Below are 18,541 nucleotides of genomic sequence, written 5' to 3'. Positions count from 1 at the left end.
TTTGAAAATATAATCCAAGAGCCGCGCATCGTGCGGAGTAAAAATCCTTGTAATTGAAATGGATTTATCTTTTAATATGGTTCTAGAAACTATTATACGCTTGTAAGTTTCACAAATCGAAGGGAGCCATGCCCGTATGCACTTTGTTGATAATATTAAGCTATAGCTGATAAAAAAGAAGTTGTTATCTTTGATCCTAAGTTCAACTCTAATGAATTAGAGTCATTCACATGATGACTTTAGTAAAAATAACTAATTAGGAATTACGGTAATCATGAGAAATGATATAGGTTTTTTTTTTTTTATATATATACAACTTTTCTAACACAATATATAAATCTATATTACGTATAGGTATGTATATATCCATTTGTTTGGTACCAATATGACAAGATCACTTCCGTTAAAGGAAGCATTAATGCGTTGTTAGATTAGTCATGTTGGTGGTATGGTTTTTCACAACTTTAGAATGTTCGATCTTTATTGTTTGCTCAATGTAATGTCCCTAAAGTTTCTGCCATAACTCTTTGTATTTGCTATAACTTTTATAGACAAGTATATTGATCATATCCCAAATAGTAGGATTCATGGTTGGTTCATAACTTCATATCAATGTAACTTCAATCACACGTAATCGTCTTCATTCTTAATTAACTTTCTTAAACGTTACTCCGAAATATATTTCATTTGAATATACTGTTGTTTTTTCTTTGAAAACGAAACAAAGTACAAACTATGATATATATACATCAAAATATTAGGTGTTGATAGATACATTTTTTTATTCTATAGTTTCTAGTTTCTACTGTTTTAAAAGAGTATATACTTGCTAATAAAAACACTCAATTCTAGATGATTCTTTCGGCCTTTTTATTCCAAATATAGTAGTATTTGATAGTAAACTTTGGTTGTTCCCCAATTAGTTGGCCTTTCTTTTTTGGCCAGCAACTCATAGATCCCTTTGGTCTTCAAAATTGGGTACCACAATAGATATTATACAATACATTGGCCTTGTAAATTCCTTTCTTTACATTCTTTTTGGCCAGCAAAAGACATACTTGATCAACAATATGGTTAGATATTAAACGTGCCAACCTGCGTTCTTTTCTATTGAATAGTTTATCGGGAATGGCCGCATGGGTTTATGCTTTTTCCAATATCAAAAATGTAATCAAAAAGTTAAAAATATACAGTAAACTACAAATTATATAGTTGTCTCGTTAAAAACAAAATACTTGTAATTTATTAAAGAAGTAACTAGACAAAATAATCATTCTGGACAATGTTTGCATTCTTTGTATTAGTGTCACCGCTCACACAAAGTTAACGGATTAATATCATCATTGCTTCTTCTTCGGGAAAAGAAGTTCATGACCCATATGGGCCTTCTACCTTTATGCGGTGTTGCTCCGCAAGCTTTCATCCATTGCGGAAAATTACCCACTACCTCTTGTAGAAGTCTTGGCCGTGTCCTAAGTCCCGGTGTGGCTTAATATATACTTACAAAATAAAAAATGATAACATATTTTATATATATTTTATTTATTAATCTTGTAGTTTTAGGACCATCATCAAAGTCACATGAAATAAATAATCTAAATGAGAGTATAGATAAGAGTTACTATTATCAAGATATAAAAATATCTACAACTAAACCGACAATCATGCATTATTAACATGCATAACATATGCACTGGAGAAGAAGTCAGCTGTCAATAATAATGTGAAGAAAGTAGTGGTCGAGAAGTATCCAGAGAGAAGAATGTCACAATTGTCTTTTCGGTTTGTACAAACGACAAATTTTGAGTCCTCATATGTCCCTCGCAACATTGAATATGTACCAAGAAAAATGGAAAAAAGGAATGTAACAAAACAAACAAAAAAGGATCAAGTATGTGCGAAACATGTCTAAGATACTACTTCGAAACACAAATTCTGCTTAAATTTGAGATCCTTCCATTTCATACATCAGATAAAACGAAAACGGATCGTAATTTTATCATACAGTAAAACTACCGATTTTTATCACAACTAACATTGCTCACCCACAGTTTTGGCAAACTTTTATAATGCTCATGCTACTGCTTCTGATCCACTCGAGTATTCTTCTTCATCAGTACTATAATCGTAATAATATTCATCATCTTCATCTTCCTCTACATTTCCGTTTTTGTCATAAGCAATACCCCTCCTATTGGCGTTTGCCTTTAACTGTTCTTGTATTCTGTCTCTAATGGCTGTTCCCTGAGAGATTTCCAAGATATTACTTGTATATGTTCTTTCTAGAGGAGGTAAATCGACAGGTCTGAGTGTTTTGGTAGCAGGTTGACGATTAATAATATATTTATAAGATAGTAACGTATTAATATATCATAACAAAACAATATTATTACAATGATATCCAAATTCTTGAAATAGAATGATTGTAGGAGGTTTTTTATGGATATATTTTTATATACACATTGGGCCCATTAAGGAGAGATCAAAATCCGGTTACCCATAAGGCCATAACGACACATTTACTTTCCAAGTTTCATTCTGGCCACTCAACGATTGGTTCATAAAGACACATTCATGCTTGTGTTTGTGTTTTCTGAACGATAGAGAGAGGGAATACAATACCATTTTGTGGCAACGTTCTTCAAACATTTCAAGGAAACCAGCAACCAAACGATCAGCATTCTCCACCCAAAGGTTATGATTCATACCAGCAGTTTTCGCCACTATTTGGATCTGCATACAATAGAGAATACAAATCTCAGCCAATAACTAGAATACTGAACAATTCCATCACACTTAACGCTCTGACGATAACACACTTATGTCATATATTATGTTACAAGTGCAAGTCCTGCAATTATGCATGATCCCAGTTCTAGCTTTCGGTGTTTCCAGAGGTTGATGCCATAGGCATGGAGTTTTCAGTCCCATGTGCAATATTTTTTGAGTTCTAGTCTGTTGAAGTTTAACTTTGATCCATCTATATTGTACTTTTAAAATACACTTCCTGGAATGTTAGCTGCTGGATATTTTTACTGATCCATTTGACCCGTTTTAGACATAACCTCCAGACAGATCTGCTAATTGAGTGCTTGCATAATTGCTCAGACAAAGCTGTGCAACTTTATCCTAAACCTCAGTTTGGCGTGTAGGAACGAACCCTAAAAATAAATAATTAAAGATACAACTTGCCTTTTCCTCCACCTTTTCTTGATGCTTCTTCACTTTTTCACGCAACTTCTTTAAACCCATGTTCACTCTCAACCTCTTTTCCTAAAACAACGAAAGAGGCAAATTCACATTTTGACCTAAAAATAGATGACAGTCAATTAAGGTATATAATCCACAATTGCAAACGATGATAGATAAATGACAAAACCCACTTTCACGTAGCTAACACCAAGCTCTTTTCTTGAGTACCCTCGATCCAGGTTGCGCATCACATACTCATTGTAGTCCTTGATGATTCTCATAATAATATCTGATGTTGAGATCCCATCTGTCCGTTTTGTCTCCTTAAATCTTCCAATTGACTTCACCTAAACATGGAAATAATGCAAGAGGTGTCAACAAATTGACCCAAATAACATGTGTATCATTTGATAATCAGAGTAAGAGTTGTAGAAGAGGAAGCTTATGTTAACTATTTACAAAGTTCAACTTACAAAGTCATAGACATCATTTACGGCACCGCTTGCATCGGCATAACTGATTATTTAAGAAGCCAGCACACAGTTAACAGTGTACACGATCAACAATAATGAGTATCAAAATTTCAACTGAAAATAAATTTGGTATATTGTATTAACGCCGTTTCCACAGTTTGTTGCAGGCTAAAGGAAGGCAGGATGGAGATTAACATGCATATGCACAAGTATACATATACTTACGGGAGAGAATCGTGAGCCACATAATCAATCTTATGTTTATCCATAAATTCTTGTGTAAGTACCCATGGTGCATCTGGGATAACTTCATCAACCCACCTACATATAACAAATAACATTTCCATATTATAATATCAGTGTAACTCAGAGGGACGTTCAATAATAACAAAACAAAACCAAAAATTACTGTCAGTCTATATTAAGTACTAGATTACAGGGACTAAAGTAAGCACCAGATTAGGTACTAAATAAAAACCTACTTGCAGTGACGGAGAGATTCATAACGTTCCTTATCAGTCATGACTGTTTTACCCTTCAGTCTGTGAGTGACTTCATCATTGCAACATCCAACAAGCAAATAAGTATTTGGAAACCTATAGATATAAAGAAACGACAATGTTAAAGGATGTCCTAACTTTGCTAGCATGATTTATATTGCATAACCTTATGAACTGTATAAAACAAAATTGTAAAATAATTTGTAATGGCTTCTTGTTGAGTTGTTTCCCTTCATTATAAAACTCAAGCACCAAGTTTCCCTATGATAGGAAAATTAAGGAGCAGATGATAGCGGACCCAATCCTGCCTTGCAATATTGACCCGAAATGATTTTATAATACTCACAAGTTCATCAATTGTAATTAATTCGGTGGGGAGAATAGGAGTAGTATTTATTCTTGAGGATCTTTTTAAGTGATTTATTTAAGTTGTATGCGGAAAGTACTAATAGCAACCTTATTACTTACCCATAAATTTAATTTAAGTTTATTTCCTTGTATATATTATCTTAGATTAACATACTGATTCAAACGATGGATTTCTTTTAATTCTAGTAGATCTAAAGTTTATTGTTGGAAATTAGATTCTTACCATGAAAGTTTCCCTAATTAGTGAAGATCATACAAGTTTAGCAGAAGTAACTATTCAGTAAGCAATTCCCGTTTGTCAGTAATTTTACTAATTTAAGAGAAGAAATTATGGCAATGTTAACTTATATTTTAATACTAGATTATAAAGAATTTAGGACCATGTAATTACACTCCCCTAACTTACTAGGTACCTTCATTTGACCAAATTTTCAAATGTCATTGTTTACATAAACACAAGTAAAAGAACAATTTGCAACGAGCTTAAAGACAAAAAACAAGCAAGATAGGCTTGGTGAGATTAAACACACAAAAGAAGATTAAACAGCTTTATATGTACTTATTTGTGCATCTAGGGGTAAAGTCTATCTAATATTAACAACAAACGGATAGCATTTACTTGTATTTTGGTGCTTTATTCGTTGAATGTGGTAAAACGTTTAGGTAGAATCATAATGTCATATGAAAGCACTTGGAACTTGGAAGCCTTTTAGTCTTAGATGCATATTCTGGAAATTGCAAGTGCGCAGGGCAGGGACTACCCTCGATTGAAACTTAAAATCTAAATATTAGCGGAAGTCGTCATTCAATAGTTGTGCTTAGGATAATATTTCACCTATCCTATGAATTTCTATTCCATACGTATCCTATAATGTTATGGTAAGAAGCTATGTAACGCTAACCTTTTTGACTAGTTGTTCGGCCCCAATTACAAAGTCATAAAAAATCATGGAGCTGAAATTATATATAACAAGAGAAAAATATATCGATATAGATACATACGATTTTTTGGCTTGTTCAAGAGAACGAGCATGACCAAAGTGAAAAAGGTCATAAATGCCGTCTGCATATACACGAACTGGTCGGTCAGTTGGGGGCGGTATCATCCAATTTTTCTGTTTTTGTTCATGTTCTTCTTCTACTTCGCTTCCCATTTATTTTGAAATTTTTTTATTCTTGTTCAATGAAAATATCATAAAAATAAAATAAAAATGAATGATCGTGTTAGAGGGGTTTTTGGGTTTCTGTTTGTTCCTTCATTTTTGGTTTCGGTATTTGTTTATTCCTCACTGACAGTGTGTGAAAACTGACTAGTTGATTAAATAAGTTATGTACCCCTTTTGCTTTTTATTTATTTATTTATTTATTTATTTTAAGGTGAATTTCGCTGAAAAATTCGTGTCGTGATTTGACAGCGAGAGGTCTAACATATATTGTCTTCCGAAGGCATGATGATTAATAGGAGTAAACTCTGCCCCTTCAGACTTTAACCTGGATAAACCCAAGTCAAACCCTCATAAATGGACTTCCTTATGTCCCCCAAAGCTTGAACACAAGACCTCATGTAAGATGATGATCTTTTAACCATTGAGCTAATGCTCAAAGGCATGTACCCCTTTTGCTTAAACCTTTCTTTTTACATAAAATAAATTTTATTTTTTGTAACAACTATTTTTTTTAAAGGTGTGGACCATTTGCTCGGAACATGAGATCTAACTTACGTTGTTTTAACCGGGTCCGTGTTAGAGAGTCCTCTCACCCTCAATATCTAGCAGGAGGAAGAACCCTCGACTAAACCGTTCGAAGGAATGATATTTCACTATAAGACTTTATCAGTGAAATACCTTGAAATGTCCTTCTTATGTTTTGAACTCGATACCTCTAGTATGAAAAGCTGATGCTCAACCATTGAGCTATAAAGGAAAAAACTAGTCTTAATGATAAACAATAGTAAATAGTTTTTGGACTTTGACTAACTCAATATGGGTGTTTTAATCCTTTAATTGTTGAGTTAACTTACTATCCTCTAATGTGTTGTTTAAAAGAAAAAATAAATAAATTGTTATTTAAAAGCAACATGGTTGGATCAGTGGTAAACACCCTTGCCTCTGGAGACAGAGGTCATGAGTTCGATCCTCATCCCATGCAAAGGTTGGAGGGCCTTTTCTACCATTTAGGTGGAAACTGAAAGCAGCCTCTCTACTTAGGTAGAGGTAAGGTCTGCCTACATCTTAACCTCTCCCATACACCGTCGAGGTATTGGGGCTCAAAACCCGCAGAAGGCGGCACTGAACGGTTACTTACTTACTTACTTTTTTTATTGTTTACAAAATTGAAAAACCTTCATCGATGGTCAAGTTCATGAACAAGGTCCTATTTGTATCAGTATGTTTGTTTACAACTTATGTTATAAATTTATACTCATAAATGATTAAATAGTGACTTTTGAGAGATACAATACATAAAATATAGATCAACATGTATTATATAAATAAATTTTTTTAACAAATATACATAAGACAAAAAAAACATGATTTTGTACCTCATTTAACTATATTTTTTAGATTTTAGTTTACCAAATCGTAACTCATATCATACGATTTGATACCATATGGCGATCGTAAGTTACACTTCAACCAAATTGGAACACATATCAAATCGTAGGTCCAAACTGGAACACATACCAAATAGTAGGTCACAGCTTTTAACAGAAAGAATCATGGGTTATTCATAACAATTCTTTTTCTTTTTTGATTTTTCTTTACTTTTTTTCTTAAAAGAGGTCGGCACCTCCATCGTGTATTAATTCAAAACCACATTACAATATATGCTCAATTGTATTTGGGACAATCCTCAAGATTTTATTAAAAAAAAACTGAATACCTATTTACACGTCCATCCTTCTATATATACTTTTTATTCATTAAGCTTCTAATCCTACCACATCTCAACACAAGTTCATCCTCTTCAATTCATTATTTCATTCCATCCTCATGCTTCTAATCTTCTTCTACAATGTTAGCCAACTTGACTAACCCATGATTAGTCATACATTAATAAAGTTTTTCTTATTTTAGTAAAGTTTTTCATATTTTTCTTTTATGGAAAATGCTAAACTTTACAAATCCCTTCTTTTTAACTTGTATGACTAACCCATGATTAGTCATACATTAATAGAAAATTAAAGAGACTATTCTTTGCTATAACCTTTTTGTCTAATATATAGGGGGGGATATTGATTATAAACAGTACTTGATGAATTATTCAAAGGAAAGTATAATCCTAAACAATAAGGATAAGAAAAACATAAAACACAAAATGATAGTTTTGGGTTCCATAACTATCGGAAATGGTCAACAAAACAACAGGTCATGACAAAACCACCAAATTCTCTTGTTAATTGACATGTTTCCAAATTCCAATAAAAGATGTAAATTTCGTCTATTTTCCCCAAACACCAATCATTGTTAAGCTTATCGATCACTATCTTAAAATACAATATGTGAACAAATAATTGAATGAAGAGAAAAAAAATGATAAGAATAAAGTATAAATCAATATAACGGAAATATTTTCAACAAACTCTACAACTCGATATCATAATAAATCTAAACTTGAACATATATAATGACAGTGTCACTGTATTTAAAAACAAAATCGCCATTTTAAACAAGCTAGAAAAAGATAGAACACTAAAAATATACAAAGTACAAGTAAAAAAAGAAAAGAAAATAGGCTGCTTATCATCTCAGTAAATTGGATATCACCACCTGACAATTCACAATAACATGTGATTGTTTGCTTTCAATTCACATTCCATTGTAAATATTGTGTTCATAGATGAGCATGGCTTTTGGTTTCATTACTTGTTCTTCGTTAGGTCAAGTTTATCTTGACGAACACAATGACCTCTATTGAATCATTAGAAAATTCCAAACCATGCAAAACAAGTCCAGGGGGAGTAAAATTTTCTATTTTGTCACTATTTTGAGTGTTTTAAACAGGGAGATAAACAAGAACACTAAGTGTCCGCGCCTTAGTTAATCCATGCTCTTGACTACTGATGGTGAAGGCCCAGAGAAAACCTGGCCAATTAGTGGTTCTGATGCCCGAGAATGATTAAAATGTGAAGCTGCCTGTTGTTTTTCTCGATATCTTGCCCAAGTCACCAAATATAATCCCGCTATGATCAACAGTCCTCCTACAATGCTGTTCACAAATACAAGTTACAGGTCAGATACAAATATGGGAATAGAAATGAGAATTCTTTTCCCTTCCAGGTCTATCAAAGCTATGGAAGTAGAGGCGGCATTTCTTTATTTCAGCCTCTTTTCTATTTGGGTCATGTTTTTTTCTAACAGGCAAATAAAGGAAACAGATGAGGGTGTTAGTAATGCATAAAAACCTACAAAGCTACTACGAATCTACGAGTAGATGATTAGATGAATTCCAGGAAAATTTGGATAGAAAGTGAAACCCTCCCTAACTTATACAAAAAAAAAAAAAACACTTTGACCCACAATGCAACCTGTACGGCCTACCATTTTGCCACTTCTACTCGGATGGATCAATGGTCCTTGGATGTCCTAACCAAGCCTTCTGAAAGCACAATGATCTTAACAGGTTCATTGGTTCATGCTCTTCTATATACTAGTTTTTGTTGAAAGTTCTTGTCACTCAGATCAGCAGAAATGAAGTTTTAAAAAAAGGGGGAAAAAGATCCAGTCACCACTAAAGTGAAGTGAATAGCTTTTCAAACCATCCTATTCAGCTTCTTTTCTTTCAGCACACCCCATCATTCTTGCAACAAATAAAAAGAACAGTCCACTTCTCAGAAAGACACAGTTTTGGAGACAAAGCGACATGGTTATATCATTTCATCTCCACAATTTATCCAATGTCATTCATCTACAAAGTGCAGCGTTCATTTAGCATTTATCAAAGAACGATTTCTTATGCCAGGAGGTGGCATTTTTGAGCATATAACTATATATCAACGTCTCAAAAAAAAAGCTTATCTTTATTAGACTGCGCCGAAAGTCTCCCAAAGTGTATTTTCAATGCATAAAACCTCATGAATCCTTTTATCTATGTAATTATTAACCTCGTGCATCCTTTTATCTATGTGGTTCTTTTAGTTAACATGGGAACTTGAATTACGCATGAAATATCTAAAGAACTCGCATAAGGAGTGTTGGGATGGTTTTAGCAAAAAAAAAAAATGCCCACTTTGAACCAAACCATATTGATGGATTGCCCAATGCACCAATTTCCCCCCTCTGTATCTCTGTAACGAAAGGCCAAGTTAAACGTTTGATACATTCTGAAACTCATATAATTGCATACTGACAAGACAGACTAGCAGTCATGTGAAGACTGAAGAACAGACCTTCCCAAATATATTGCATCTCCTAGAAAGATTCTTGACAAAAATGCAGTTGCAGCAGGTTGCAGTGGATTGTAAAGAGCAACCAACGCAGGTCCCAGGATCTTGTTGGACCATGTCATAAGTCCATAATTCAATGCAGATGTGACAATTCCCTGAAAGAAATACAACAAGCAATGTAAATCATAATAAATCTGATCATACACAGTCGGGGTGTTAAGAGTAACAAGATGTTACATGGAGGCTTGGTTATTGTACCTCTTGCAGTGTCTGCTAGAAATTTATATATATCTCTACTATAAAAGTTATGAGAATATATAAATTTGCATGTATTTAAGGAAATATATAAATCAGAACATAGGGCATATCTTTTTTCATAACCACAGCATAGCATACTATAAAGTGTACTCACAAGAATTTCATTAGCACATATAGATTCCAAAGATCCAAAGTACCCTATCAAATTTAGTTGCATTGTTATAGCTCATTAGTTGCATTTAATTCAATGGCAAAGGAGAAGATGCTTACAGCATAAAGTACTGCCCAAATGTCAGACTTTGTCAAATGCCAGTTTGTTGACTCATTGCTCATAGAGACTGCCGTCACTACCATTAAAAGAGTTCCGAAAAAGTACGAATATGCTGTAACGGATAGGTTTGCAGGATACTTGGCCAACAGTGGAGCCTAAATTCATATAAAATCTAAAATCAAACTTCAATGATCGTAAAAAGTGAAGTGGATATTTTGACCCACCCAATTACTTGTAAATGGGTGGACCTGGGTTGTGTTTCGGCTCAAATGGGTCAATAAAATAAAAAAGTGGCTTAATGAGGAACTGGTCAAATAGGTGAATAGTCACCCAAAATAAGGGACACAACCTCAGCCTAGATTATTCTTATTAGACAAAAATAGATATTTGTCGTAATCATATTAACCATTAACATTAATATACTTTTTTAGAGGGCACATTATGTGGGTTTGAAACATAAACATGTTTTGACATGTTACCCAACCCACCCGTTTCGCAACTTTTAATTAAACAAAGGGTTATTTACCTAGTTTTTCAGAGCAAAGGTCCTTTAAATTAGTTTATGTTGGTGCTCCGGTATGCATGTTAATATTCTTAGAAAAAAGCGTTTGAAGTGTATCCATCCTATCAAATAATCATCCTTGTTACCCCTAACCATTCTACCCTACCCACCCATTTTGGTGTGCCTATTGTATATATATCGAAATATACGTTTGAGTACCTGAATAGATAGAAAGGCTGCCATGCAGATGCAGTTCCCTATTAAGCATAGGACACCAAGATGCCAGTTATCCATTCCCAAGGCGGCAAGGCCGGAAAACATCCATCCATCAAGCTCGGGTTGAGCCGCTGCAGTTATTTTGTGATGTTGCCCAGGTACATTGTCTGAATAACCCAGTAAAGCTGGTCCTTTGAACAGAACCATTAGAATGGCACCAGAAACGCAAACAAAAGTACCACCAACCTTTGCCTGACCTTCAGTCTTGAGCACATTCACCGTCTCTACACTGCAGGTAGATCACTTCACATATAAATACACGTATGAAACATGCAAGGACTACAGATGGTCTGTTTAAGAATTCTAGGTACACGTAGATACGATTCATAGGTTAAACCTTAAAAGACATACCTGATCATTGTAGCAATTATAAATGTAAAGACGGGAATCGCAGGTTGAAAGGCTGCAGCATATGTCGGATTTGTGAAGCCAAGACCAACAAGAAACAAAAGCTGATTTCCAAATATCCTATTCAAGATCAACACATATATTAAGGCATTAAGCAATACAAAAACCATAGCTGAAACCAAAAACAAATATAGGGCAGATATATGAATGACAACTTTGAAGATTATAGACTTACCCCGTCAACCCAAGAAAGAAGAGTGTCATAAGAAAGTGCCTAGTCATGGCTGGTCTGGTTCTCCTACAAACAGCAAAATACAAATCATCTTTAGTTTGACCATGGTTCCCAGATAATACATGACAAAAAGATTAAACGTGTCTCATGTTGCTACTGTATGCATTCAACTCTCAAAATGGCAAAATGCCTATTGTACATATAAACTTGTATGTATCTAGTCTTGTCAAGCAACACATAACACACATGACAGCTAATATAAGTAGCCAAGTCGGCAAGTCATCAAAACCGGTGTCATGTCAGTAGTTAACATGTTATACAAGGTCATATAGCAAAAACCAAATGTTCAATTCATCAAGAGTTGATATAATAGCTGATGCGGGTGCATCTGAGTATTCTGTTGGTCTAAAACAGGCCCATTTACTGACCCAGACTTGCAACAGGTCAGATTTTGAGATATAGGCAATATTTGGGTTTAAGGTTGCTGGGGGAAAGACTCTGGTCACATGGCAACCTAACAGACTCTAAGTCAGTCCACAACCCCTCAAAGTCTATAGTCAATGAACCTAGTTATGAGTAGTAATTATCTATTAATATTTATTTTTAATTTTCAAGTTTTACCTTCCCAAGCAAGTTTTAAATGTTTGCTTTGGGAACTCTTCCAATTTCCAGCCTATATATATGGGCTTCCAAGTTGTAACTCCTCATCAGTTTATGAATACATTACACAACAGCTTGTGAAGTTTTTGAGTGTTTACTCTAAAAAGGAGTCGATTGTTGATTGTTCTTACTGTGGTGCTACTGCTTTATCACTATCAACATCACCTTTCGCCAATCTATTTGATCTTGGTGGTGTTTAAGTACTTTATCCTAGATTCAATTAGATTGTTAGGCTTGGTGGTGGCAACTTTATCCAAGTCATATCCATTGTTCTCTGTTCTAAAATCCTTATATCTTGTTAACCTATTCACCACGTATCGATAGCTAAATGGGACAAGTTTGATATATTTCTCCATTCTACATAAAACATTAGTTTGAATAGCAATAGGTGTTAAAAACATACATATAAATATGATTCTCAAACATATATATACATATTATAAGTCTATAATTGTAGCCACACAAGCGTGCAGCCGTGGAGGTTGATCTTTTCTCAACCTTTTAAGATTAAAGAAATTCAACATTTTGAACAAAGGAACGCGGCTAAAGGTCCGACTTAGATGACCGCCGATTTGGATTGTGGTCAATGGTGGTGGTGTAAGAGAGGTCTCAAACTTAAAACTTAACGGAAATATTGTTTTTATATTGTTAACAATTTTGTTGAATATTAATAAACTCTTACCATATAATTAATTGTGGTCAATTTGGTAGTTTTGGTGCTCATTTTTCAAAGTTGAAGACAAAAAGTGCTATATATATCGACATCTCGCCTCCTCCACACATCGACAAAAACAGAATTAGGTGTTACTTTAAAAATATATAAGCTTAGATAAGTGATAAAATAAAGTAAATGAAAAAAAAAAAAAAGGAGACAGAGGAGAGACAGACCTATCATGAAAAAAGGCAATGGGGGCAAGGATAGCAAGAGCGATAAGATCCCGATACAAACAAAAAACGATCTCATTAACTCCCCCATTCAGGGCCACTTTTGTTATCACATGATATCCTCCATTGAACAGCTGCACCAACGCCATCCCTGTGTGTGCCTTCCATGCTGCACCCCCACCCCCCCAACACATCCTTCCTTACTCTATCCAAGTATCTCTCTCTCTCTCACACACACACACAAACACAATCGTAGTTCTTTTTATATGCGTTAGTAGTAGTGCACTGTTGTAGTAGTATGTTAGAGATTTTTTTGAAATTGACCTGAACAGAAAATGAAATTGATTTGGCCAAATTTATCTATCTATCTATCTATCTATATTGAATCATTGATTATTGTTAGAATAAGGATTACGTGGGATAATAGAGTAATATATAATTGAATTGATGAAATGAATGGATAAAGTGTGTTGCTACAGTATAATAGAATATAAAATGAACAAGTGTGCGTGTTTCTTCTTTCTGGATTTCAATGTGCATAAATATAAATTATTGGCTGCGGTGACAAAAGATTTTATGTATCATTTAGTACTAGTTAATTCCTCGGCTATGCTAGTATTTAGGTAAATCTCAACCACTTAATAATCTCTAAATTATCTTAAGTTTGTCTTTGATAAGACTTAAACCCAAGGCCACTCTTGGAAAGTGACGGCCGGTAGTCACTGGGCTATTACCCAATGGTTATCTATATCGATATCTAAATCTATATACTAACATTGTATCCGCACAATGCGGCGGCGGTTTGGTGGTGACAACGACGGGTGGTAGTGACGGCGGTCGTAGTGGTGACGAACTGTTGTTGGTGGTGGGTGTAAGTAATTGATTTAATGTAATTGATATAAATGGTTGTGGGGATATTTTATAAGATAATGAATTGATGATATAAATTAATTTATTAAGGGTAAAATTGTAATTTTACATCTAACATTTTTACGAGAGAGAAAGTGATAATTATTATAATATAGTATAGATACTATCTATACTTCTATACTATCTTATAAAACATTTTGTCCCTTTTAAAAATCTCAATTCATGATTTGAAGTACCTAAAATACCCTTCTTCTTTATTCACTAATTTAAACATCTTTAGCTAATATACCTATAATACCCTAAAATCTCAACCACTCATTTTCCTCTTTCTCCTCAAATCTCAATCACTCATTTTTTATACTCTCATCCATAAATCTTTTTATTTATTTAATTCATTCAAAATCTTTTATCTCAAAAACCGTATATCGATAAAATATAAAAATTGTATGGGTGTTCTTGAAATTTCATGCTCTTTCATCAGAGATGTCGTACAGATAAAAGATTTGGCTATCACACTCTATGACTTATCACCTCCTATGACCTATCGCCCCTACCATCTCACCGCCACAATGTGCGGACACTTTCCCTCGTAGTATATAAAACAAATAGCTCATATCTAACATTTTAAGTTTTAACAATTATTTATCCAAAATGTTCTCATATCTATTCCATATTTACCTAAAATAATTATAATACCATTTCTTTCTCCTCAAATCTCAACCACTCATTTTTTTTTCTCCCTCATTTTATTCTTCTAATTCATTCAAATACATCGATAAATTATAAAATTATATGGGTGTTCTTAAAATTTCATGCTCTTTCATTAGAGAGGTCATTCGATATACTTTCGACGATTTTTTAATGAGGGCGGAGCCCATACGATTAAGGGCGAACCCCATCAGGTAGATCGACCCATCACCGCTGCCACCGCCATTACATTATCACCCCATCATCACCTCAATCACCACCGCAATATGCGGATATTTTTCTCTCGTTTTATACGAATGAATTGTTATGTTTTGAATATCAAATAGACGAAGAAGTGTGTTTGTGTGTTTTTTAGTTTTTCCCTATCTATTACACGAAATCTCGATCAAATAAATAGTGAAAAAACTAAAAAGGCAATTGTTCTTATTTAGAAGAAATCGATTTTAATATTTGTTAAAAAAATAATTTATTTGTTTTTATGATTTATTAGAAAAATTAATTTCTTTTAATGATTACTTATTTATTATTATGAGGATATAATAATTTATTTAATTTATTTGTTTATTGTTTATGATATAGTGAGGACCGCACGGATCTCTGTGATATGATATCCATCGCTTGTCAACAACTATTTTGATTTGTCCGTGTTTTTATTTTAATTTTATTTATTTATTTTATGGGTAGAGTATATCCTTAGGCATTTTTATTATTCCTACTTTTTAAAAATCGATTTATCTGAAATAGATTGAACATGGATGACTCAAAATTGTCCCCAGTTATCTGACATGTACATGTTCAGTAGCCATGGCTATCTCCTTGAAGTGTGAATAAGTCGAGTAAACGTTTATTTGAAACTCTAATATTTCTATCATTATTCAAACTTGAACATGATGCTGGTTTGTGTCTTTTATTATACTTAATAATAAGTAGCTAAAATTCCATCTCCTATCACTTGTTTACGAGCTTGATATACACATCTAACTATGATGCATGATCATAGTTAACAATATAACGAGCATGGTACCCTCGCAATGTGGCGGCGGTAACGGCGCAATGTGGGGTTGGTGACGCGTGGTGATGACATTGACAATTGGTGTCGAGTGGTGTAAGTTCATGTTAAGATAATAAAACTATTTTATAAGATAAGGACTTAGTATGTAAATTAGCAAGATAAGAGTTTAGAATGTAAATTATTTCATTAAGGGCAAATTTTGTAATTTATAAAAACCCTTCTATGGTGGGGTGTTTATTAAGGACATTTTGGTAATTTCGCATGTGACATTTTGGTAACACTTTCTATTTTGAGGGGCGTGTATAATCTTTAATAAGGAGTATAAATAGATAGGGGTCAAAAATATACAAAGCTCATTTTAAATAAACGTATATGACTTGAAGCGCTCGACTAGCTCGCTCAAATCCATATCCACAAACGAGCTTTTGAACAAGTCGACCTAGTCATAGGTTTTTTGTCTTCAACTTATGAAACTAATCGACCTACAATTTTTTTTCCCTAAAGTTTAACTTAATTAATAGTTTAACTCAATATCAGATAACTAGTCAAAAGTGAAAACATCCAAAAAATTTTGGTCAATTCATTGGCGACTAGTGTGTCAATTCAGAAAACATAAAAAGCGTCACAGTATCTCAATAACAATTACGATGTCCAATAATTACCATTAACGATTGAATGATTTTCAAACAATTTGATATGTTATACTTTTAGGCTTTTAGCTAATTAGTACATTTCTTACATAATGCCAATTAAAAATTTAGTAGTTAAATGGCAGAAGCACTATTAAATTTAGTAGTTAATGAAATAAAGAGGATTAAGAAACTACGTACTTTTCACGAAAATAGGCAAGGGGAGCAAGGATAGAAAGGGCAATCGCGTCACGATACATACAAAAAACAATCTTATTCACTCCTCCATTTAGAGCTATTTTAGTGATCACATGGTATCCGCCACTGAACAATTGTACCGACGCCATTGCCGTGTGTGCCTTTAATGCTTCTCCTGCCGCTCGACCACCACCACCAGCACCACCTAATGATATCTCCATCTAGCCCGATAGCCCGTTGAGTCAATCTTTGACACACACACACAAACACATTATAAATCGATCTGTTGCTGTATATATGAAAAGGTTGGTTGAGATATCATTTTGTTTTGAGTATGACACTTGAATTATTAGGTGGTGGGAGTCATCTTAGGATTGAAGTTTTGCCAATTTAATTGTTTTATGACTTATGGCCCAGCCCTATCCTATCACGTACATTGACTTTTTCATTTTTCCTTGTTGGGCTAGTTAACGCATTACGTTAGACCCACTTGTTATTTTCTGGATTAACTTCTTAACCCAACTATAGATTATTGTTTAGCCCATTGACTTATCCGAAGAAATCTATTAATCTGTTTAAATCACTATTAAGGTGGTACGTACGTCGTAGCCAGGACTCAAGAGACCACTAATTACAAGATTATAACTGCAGTATTTGGTGTTTTTTGTGATCAGTAGATTGTAAGTGTATATTCGTCGGATTGTTAACAATTTAGTAGCAATTTCACTGAAAACAAAATTGTAAGATTAAGTAGATCGCTTCGTGTCAATGTTTTCCCCTTATTCACAGCCACATTTCATGGGACGTCATAACAATGTGCAAATAGGAAATCTATATACTAGGATTTTTCCAAGTCAGGTTCCGTAGAGGCTCGCTGTTCACAAAAGCAGCAAGAAGACTCAAAAAGATTCATGGGATCCAAAGAATGACAAAGTTGCAATCATTTTCCTGCTTCAGTTTGTGCTACTACATTGAAATTTTATTGACCAAAAATGCTTTAGTGTTTCTTTATGACACTTCATGATGTCAAAAACCACATTTACTATGTACATTATGTCTCACTACACTATATACTAACTTCACTAAACCAACAACAAACATGTAATTATCACTAACTGTTCCACAAATGCGCATTAGAAACTTCAGTCTATAATGCATGGTTTGTGTGTGTGTATTAGATTGGTTAACCCATTCTAACTTTTCTTTTTGGTAGATTACATCAAAATCACCATTGCATATCTTTAATTAGTTTCAGTTTTTGATGTACCAAATTTTTAATTTTCTAGTACTATTGTATGCATCCGATTTCTTAAAACTTGTAGATAGATGAACATGAGGTTGATTACACGTTCATTAGTAGCAAATCAAAAGATAACAGTGAAAGTTGGATACATATATCAGTAAAATATATGTGTGGCAGATGTAAATCATAAATTTTTATTTCCTTAATAGGAATGATTTCTCTATATATATGATTAGGACACATGGTTTATGCCAGGCTTTAATTGATTTGAGTCAAGACCTGGGAAAGTTGCTGATTATCTTGGATTATATTAACAAAAGTTGTTTAGTGGAAAACATGGGTGGAAAGATGAAGTTAGTGGCCCTATTAATTAGTTCAATATGATATCATATACAATTAGTGGTACGAGATTCCTTAAACTAATGTGGTGGTAAGCATTAATCAGAAAGCTAGTTTCGTATGATTTTGAACTTTTTCATTCATCATTGCAACCATTGAGTTAGACTGTACCATTTAAAGTTTGTTGTGC

The 18,541-nt window shown here is 33.7% G+C and overlaps 2 protein-coding genes across 4 annotated transcripts; both read right to left on the bottom strand.

Annotated features, from left to right (window-relative positions):
- Positions 1 to 1,894: 1,894 nt before the first annotated feature.
- On the bottom strand, positions 1,895 to 5,838 carry LOC122582980 (choline-phosphate cytidylyltransferase 2-like). Its single transcript, XM_043755416.1, has 8 exons — positions 5,537 to 5,838; positions 4,148 to 4,261; positions 3,891 to 3,986; positions 3,666 to 3,708; positions 3,384 to 3,539; positions 3,193 to 3,273; positions 2,623 to 2,733; positions 1,895 to 2,244 (listed from the first exon to the last, which is right to left on the bottom strand). The coding sequence occupies exons 1-8, from the start codon at positions 5,686 to 5,688 to the stop codon at positions 2,074 to 2,076; spliced, it is 924 nt and encodes a 307-aa protein (XP_043611351.1). The 5' UTR covers positions 5,689 to 5,838; the 3' UTR covers positions 1,895 to 2,073.
- Positions 5,839 to 8,125: 2,287 nt separating this feature from the next.
- Positions 8,126 to 17,117, bottom strand: LOC122607416 (WAT1-related protein At4g19185-like). 3 transcript variants are annotated; one of them, XM_043780404.1, is made up of 8 exons: positions 13,356 to 13,422; positions 13,150 to 13,240; positions 11,811 to 11,873; positions 11,579 to 11,695; positions 11,171 to 11,456; positions 10,449 to 10,604; positions 9,924 to 10,075; positions 8,126 to 8,743 (listed from the first exon to the last, which is right to left on the bottom strand). In XM_043780404.1, the coding sequence occupies exons 3-8, from the start codon at positions 11,855 to 11,857 to the stop codon at positions 8,575 to 8,577; spliced, it is 927 nt and encodes a 308-aa protein (XP_043636339.1). In that variant the 5' UTR covers positions 11,858 to 11,873; positions 13,150 to 13,240; positions 13,356 to 13,422; the 3' UTR covers positions 8,126 to 8,574. The 3 variants fall into 3 exon arrangements, with proteins under 3 accessions (XP_043636339.1, XP_043636325.1, XP_043636331.1); XM_043780390.1 differs by lacking the exons at positions 13,150 to 13,240; positions 13,356 to 13,422 and adding an exon at positions 16,773 to 17,117; XM_043780396.1 differs by lacking the exon at positions 13,150 to 13,240 and having other exon boundaries at positions 13,356 to 13,882.
- Between the last annotated feature and the right edge of the window lie 1,424 nt (positions 17,118 to 18,541).

This window comes from Erigeron canadensis, chromosome 1, assembly GCF_010389155.1.
Source record: "Erigeron canadensis isolate Cc75 chromosome 1, C_canadensis_v1, whole genome shotgun sequence".
Taxonomy (NCBI): Eukaryota; Viridiplantae; Streptophyta; class Magnoliopsida; order Asterales; family Asteraceae; genus Erigeron; species Erigeron canadensis.
Note: the sequence above shows the minus strand (reverse complement) of the source record. Positions and strands in the feature narration are given on the sequence as shown.

What these genes read in the sequence shown, in the direction of transcription:
- LOC122582980 (XM_043755416.1), bottom strand. Translation starts at nt 5,688, where the DNA reads ATGGGAAGCGAAGTAGAAGAAGAACATGAACAAAAACAGAAAAATTGG. An exon ending in TTGGTGTTAGCTACGTGAAA is followed by an intron (nt 3,274 to 3,383) that starts GTGGGTTTTGTC and finishes TCGTTGTTTTAG; the next exon opens with GAAAAGAGGTTGAGAGTGAA. An exon ending in AAGAAAAGGTGGAGGAAAAG is followed by an intron (nt 2,734 to 3,192) that starts GCAAGTTGTATC and finishes TATTGTATGCAG; the next exon opens with ATCCAAATAGTGGCGAAAAC.
- LOC122607416 (XM_043780390.1), bottom strand. Translation starts at nt 16,990, where the DNA reads ATGGAGATATCATTAGGTGGTGCTGGTGGTGGTGGTCGAGCGGCAGGA. An exon ending in TTCTTTCTTGGGTTGACGGG is followed by an intron (nt 11,696 to 11,810) that starts GTAAGTCTATAA and finishes GATCTTGAATAG; the next exon opens with GATATTTGGAAATCAGCTTT. An exon ending in ATAATTGCTACAATGATCAG is followed by an intron (nt 11,457 to 11,578) that starts GTATGTCTTTTA and finishes ATCTACCTGCAG; the next exon opens with TGTAGAGACGGTGAATGTGC.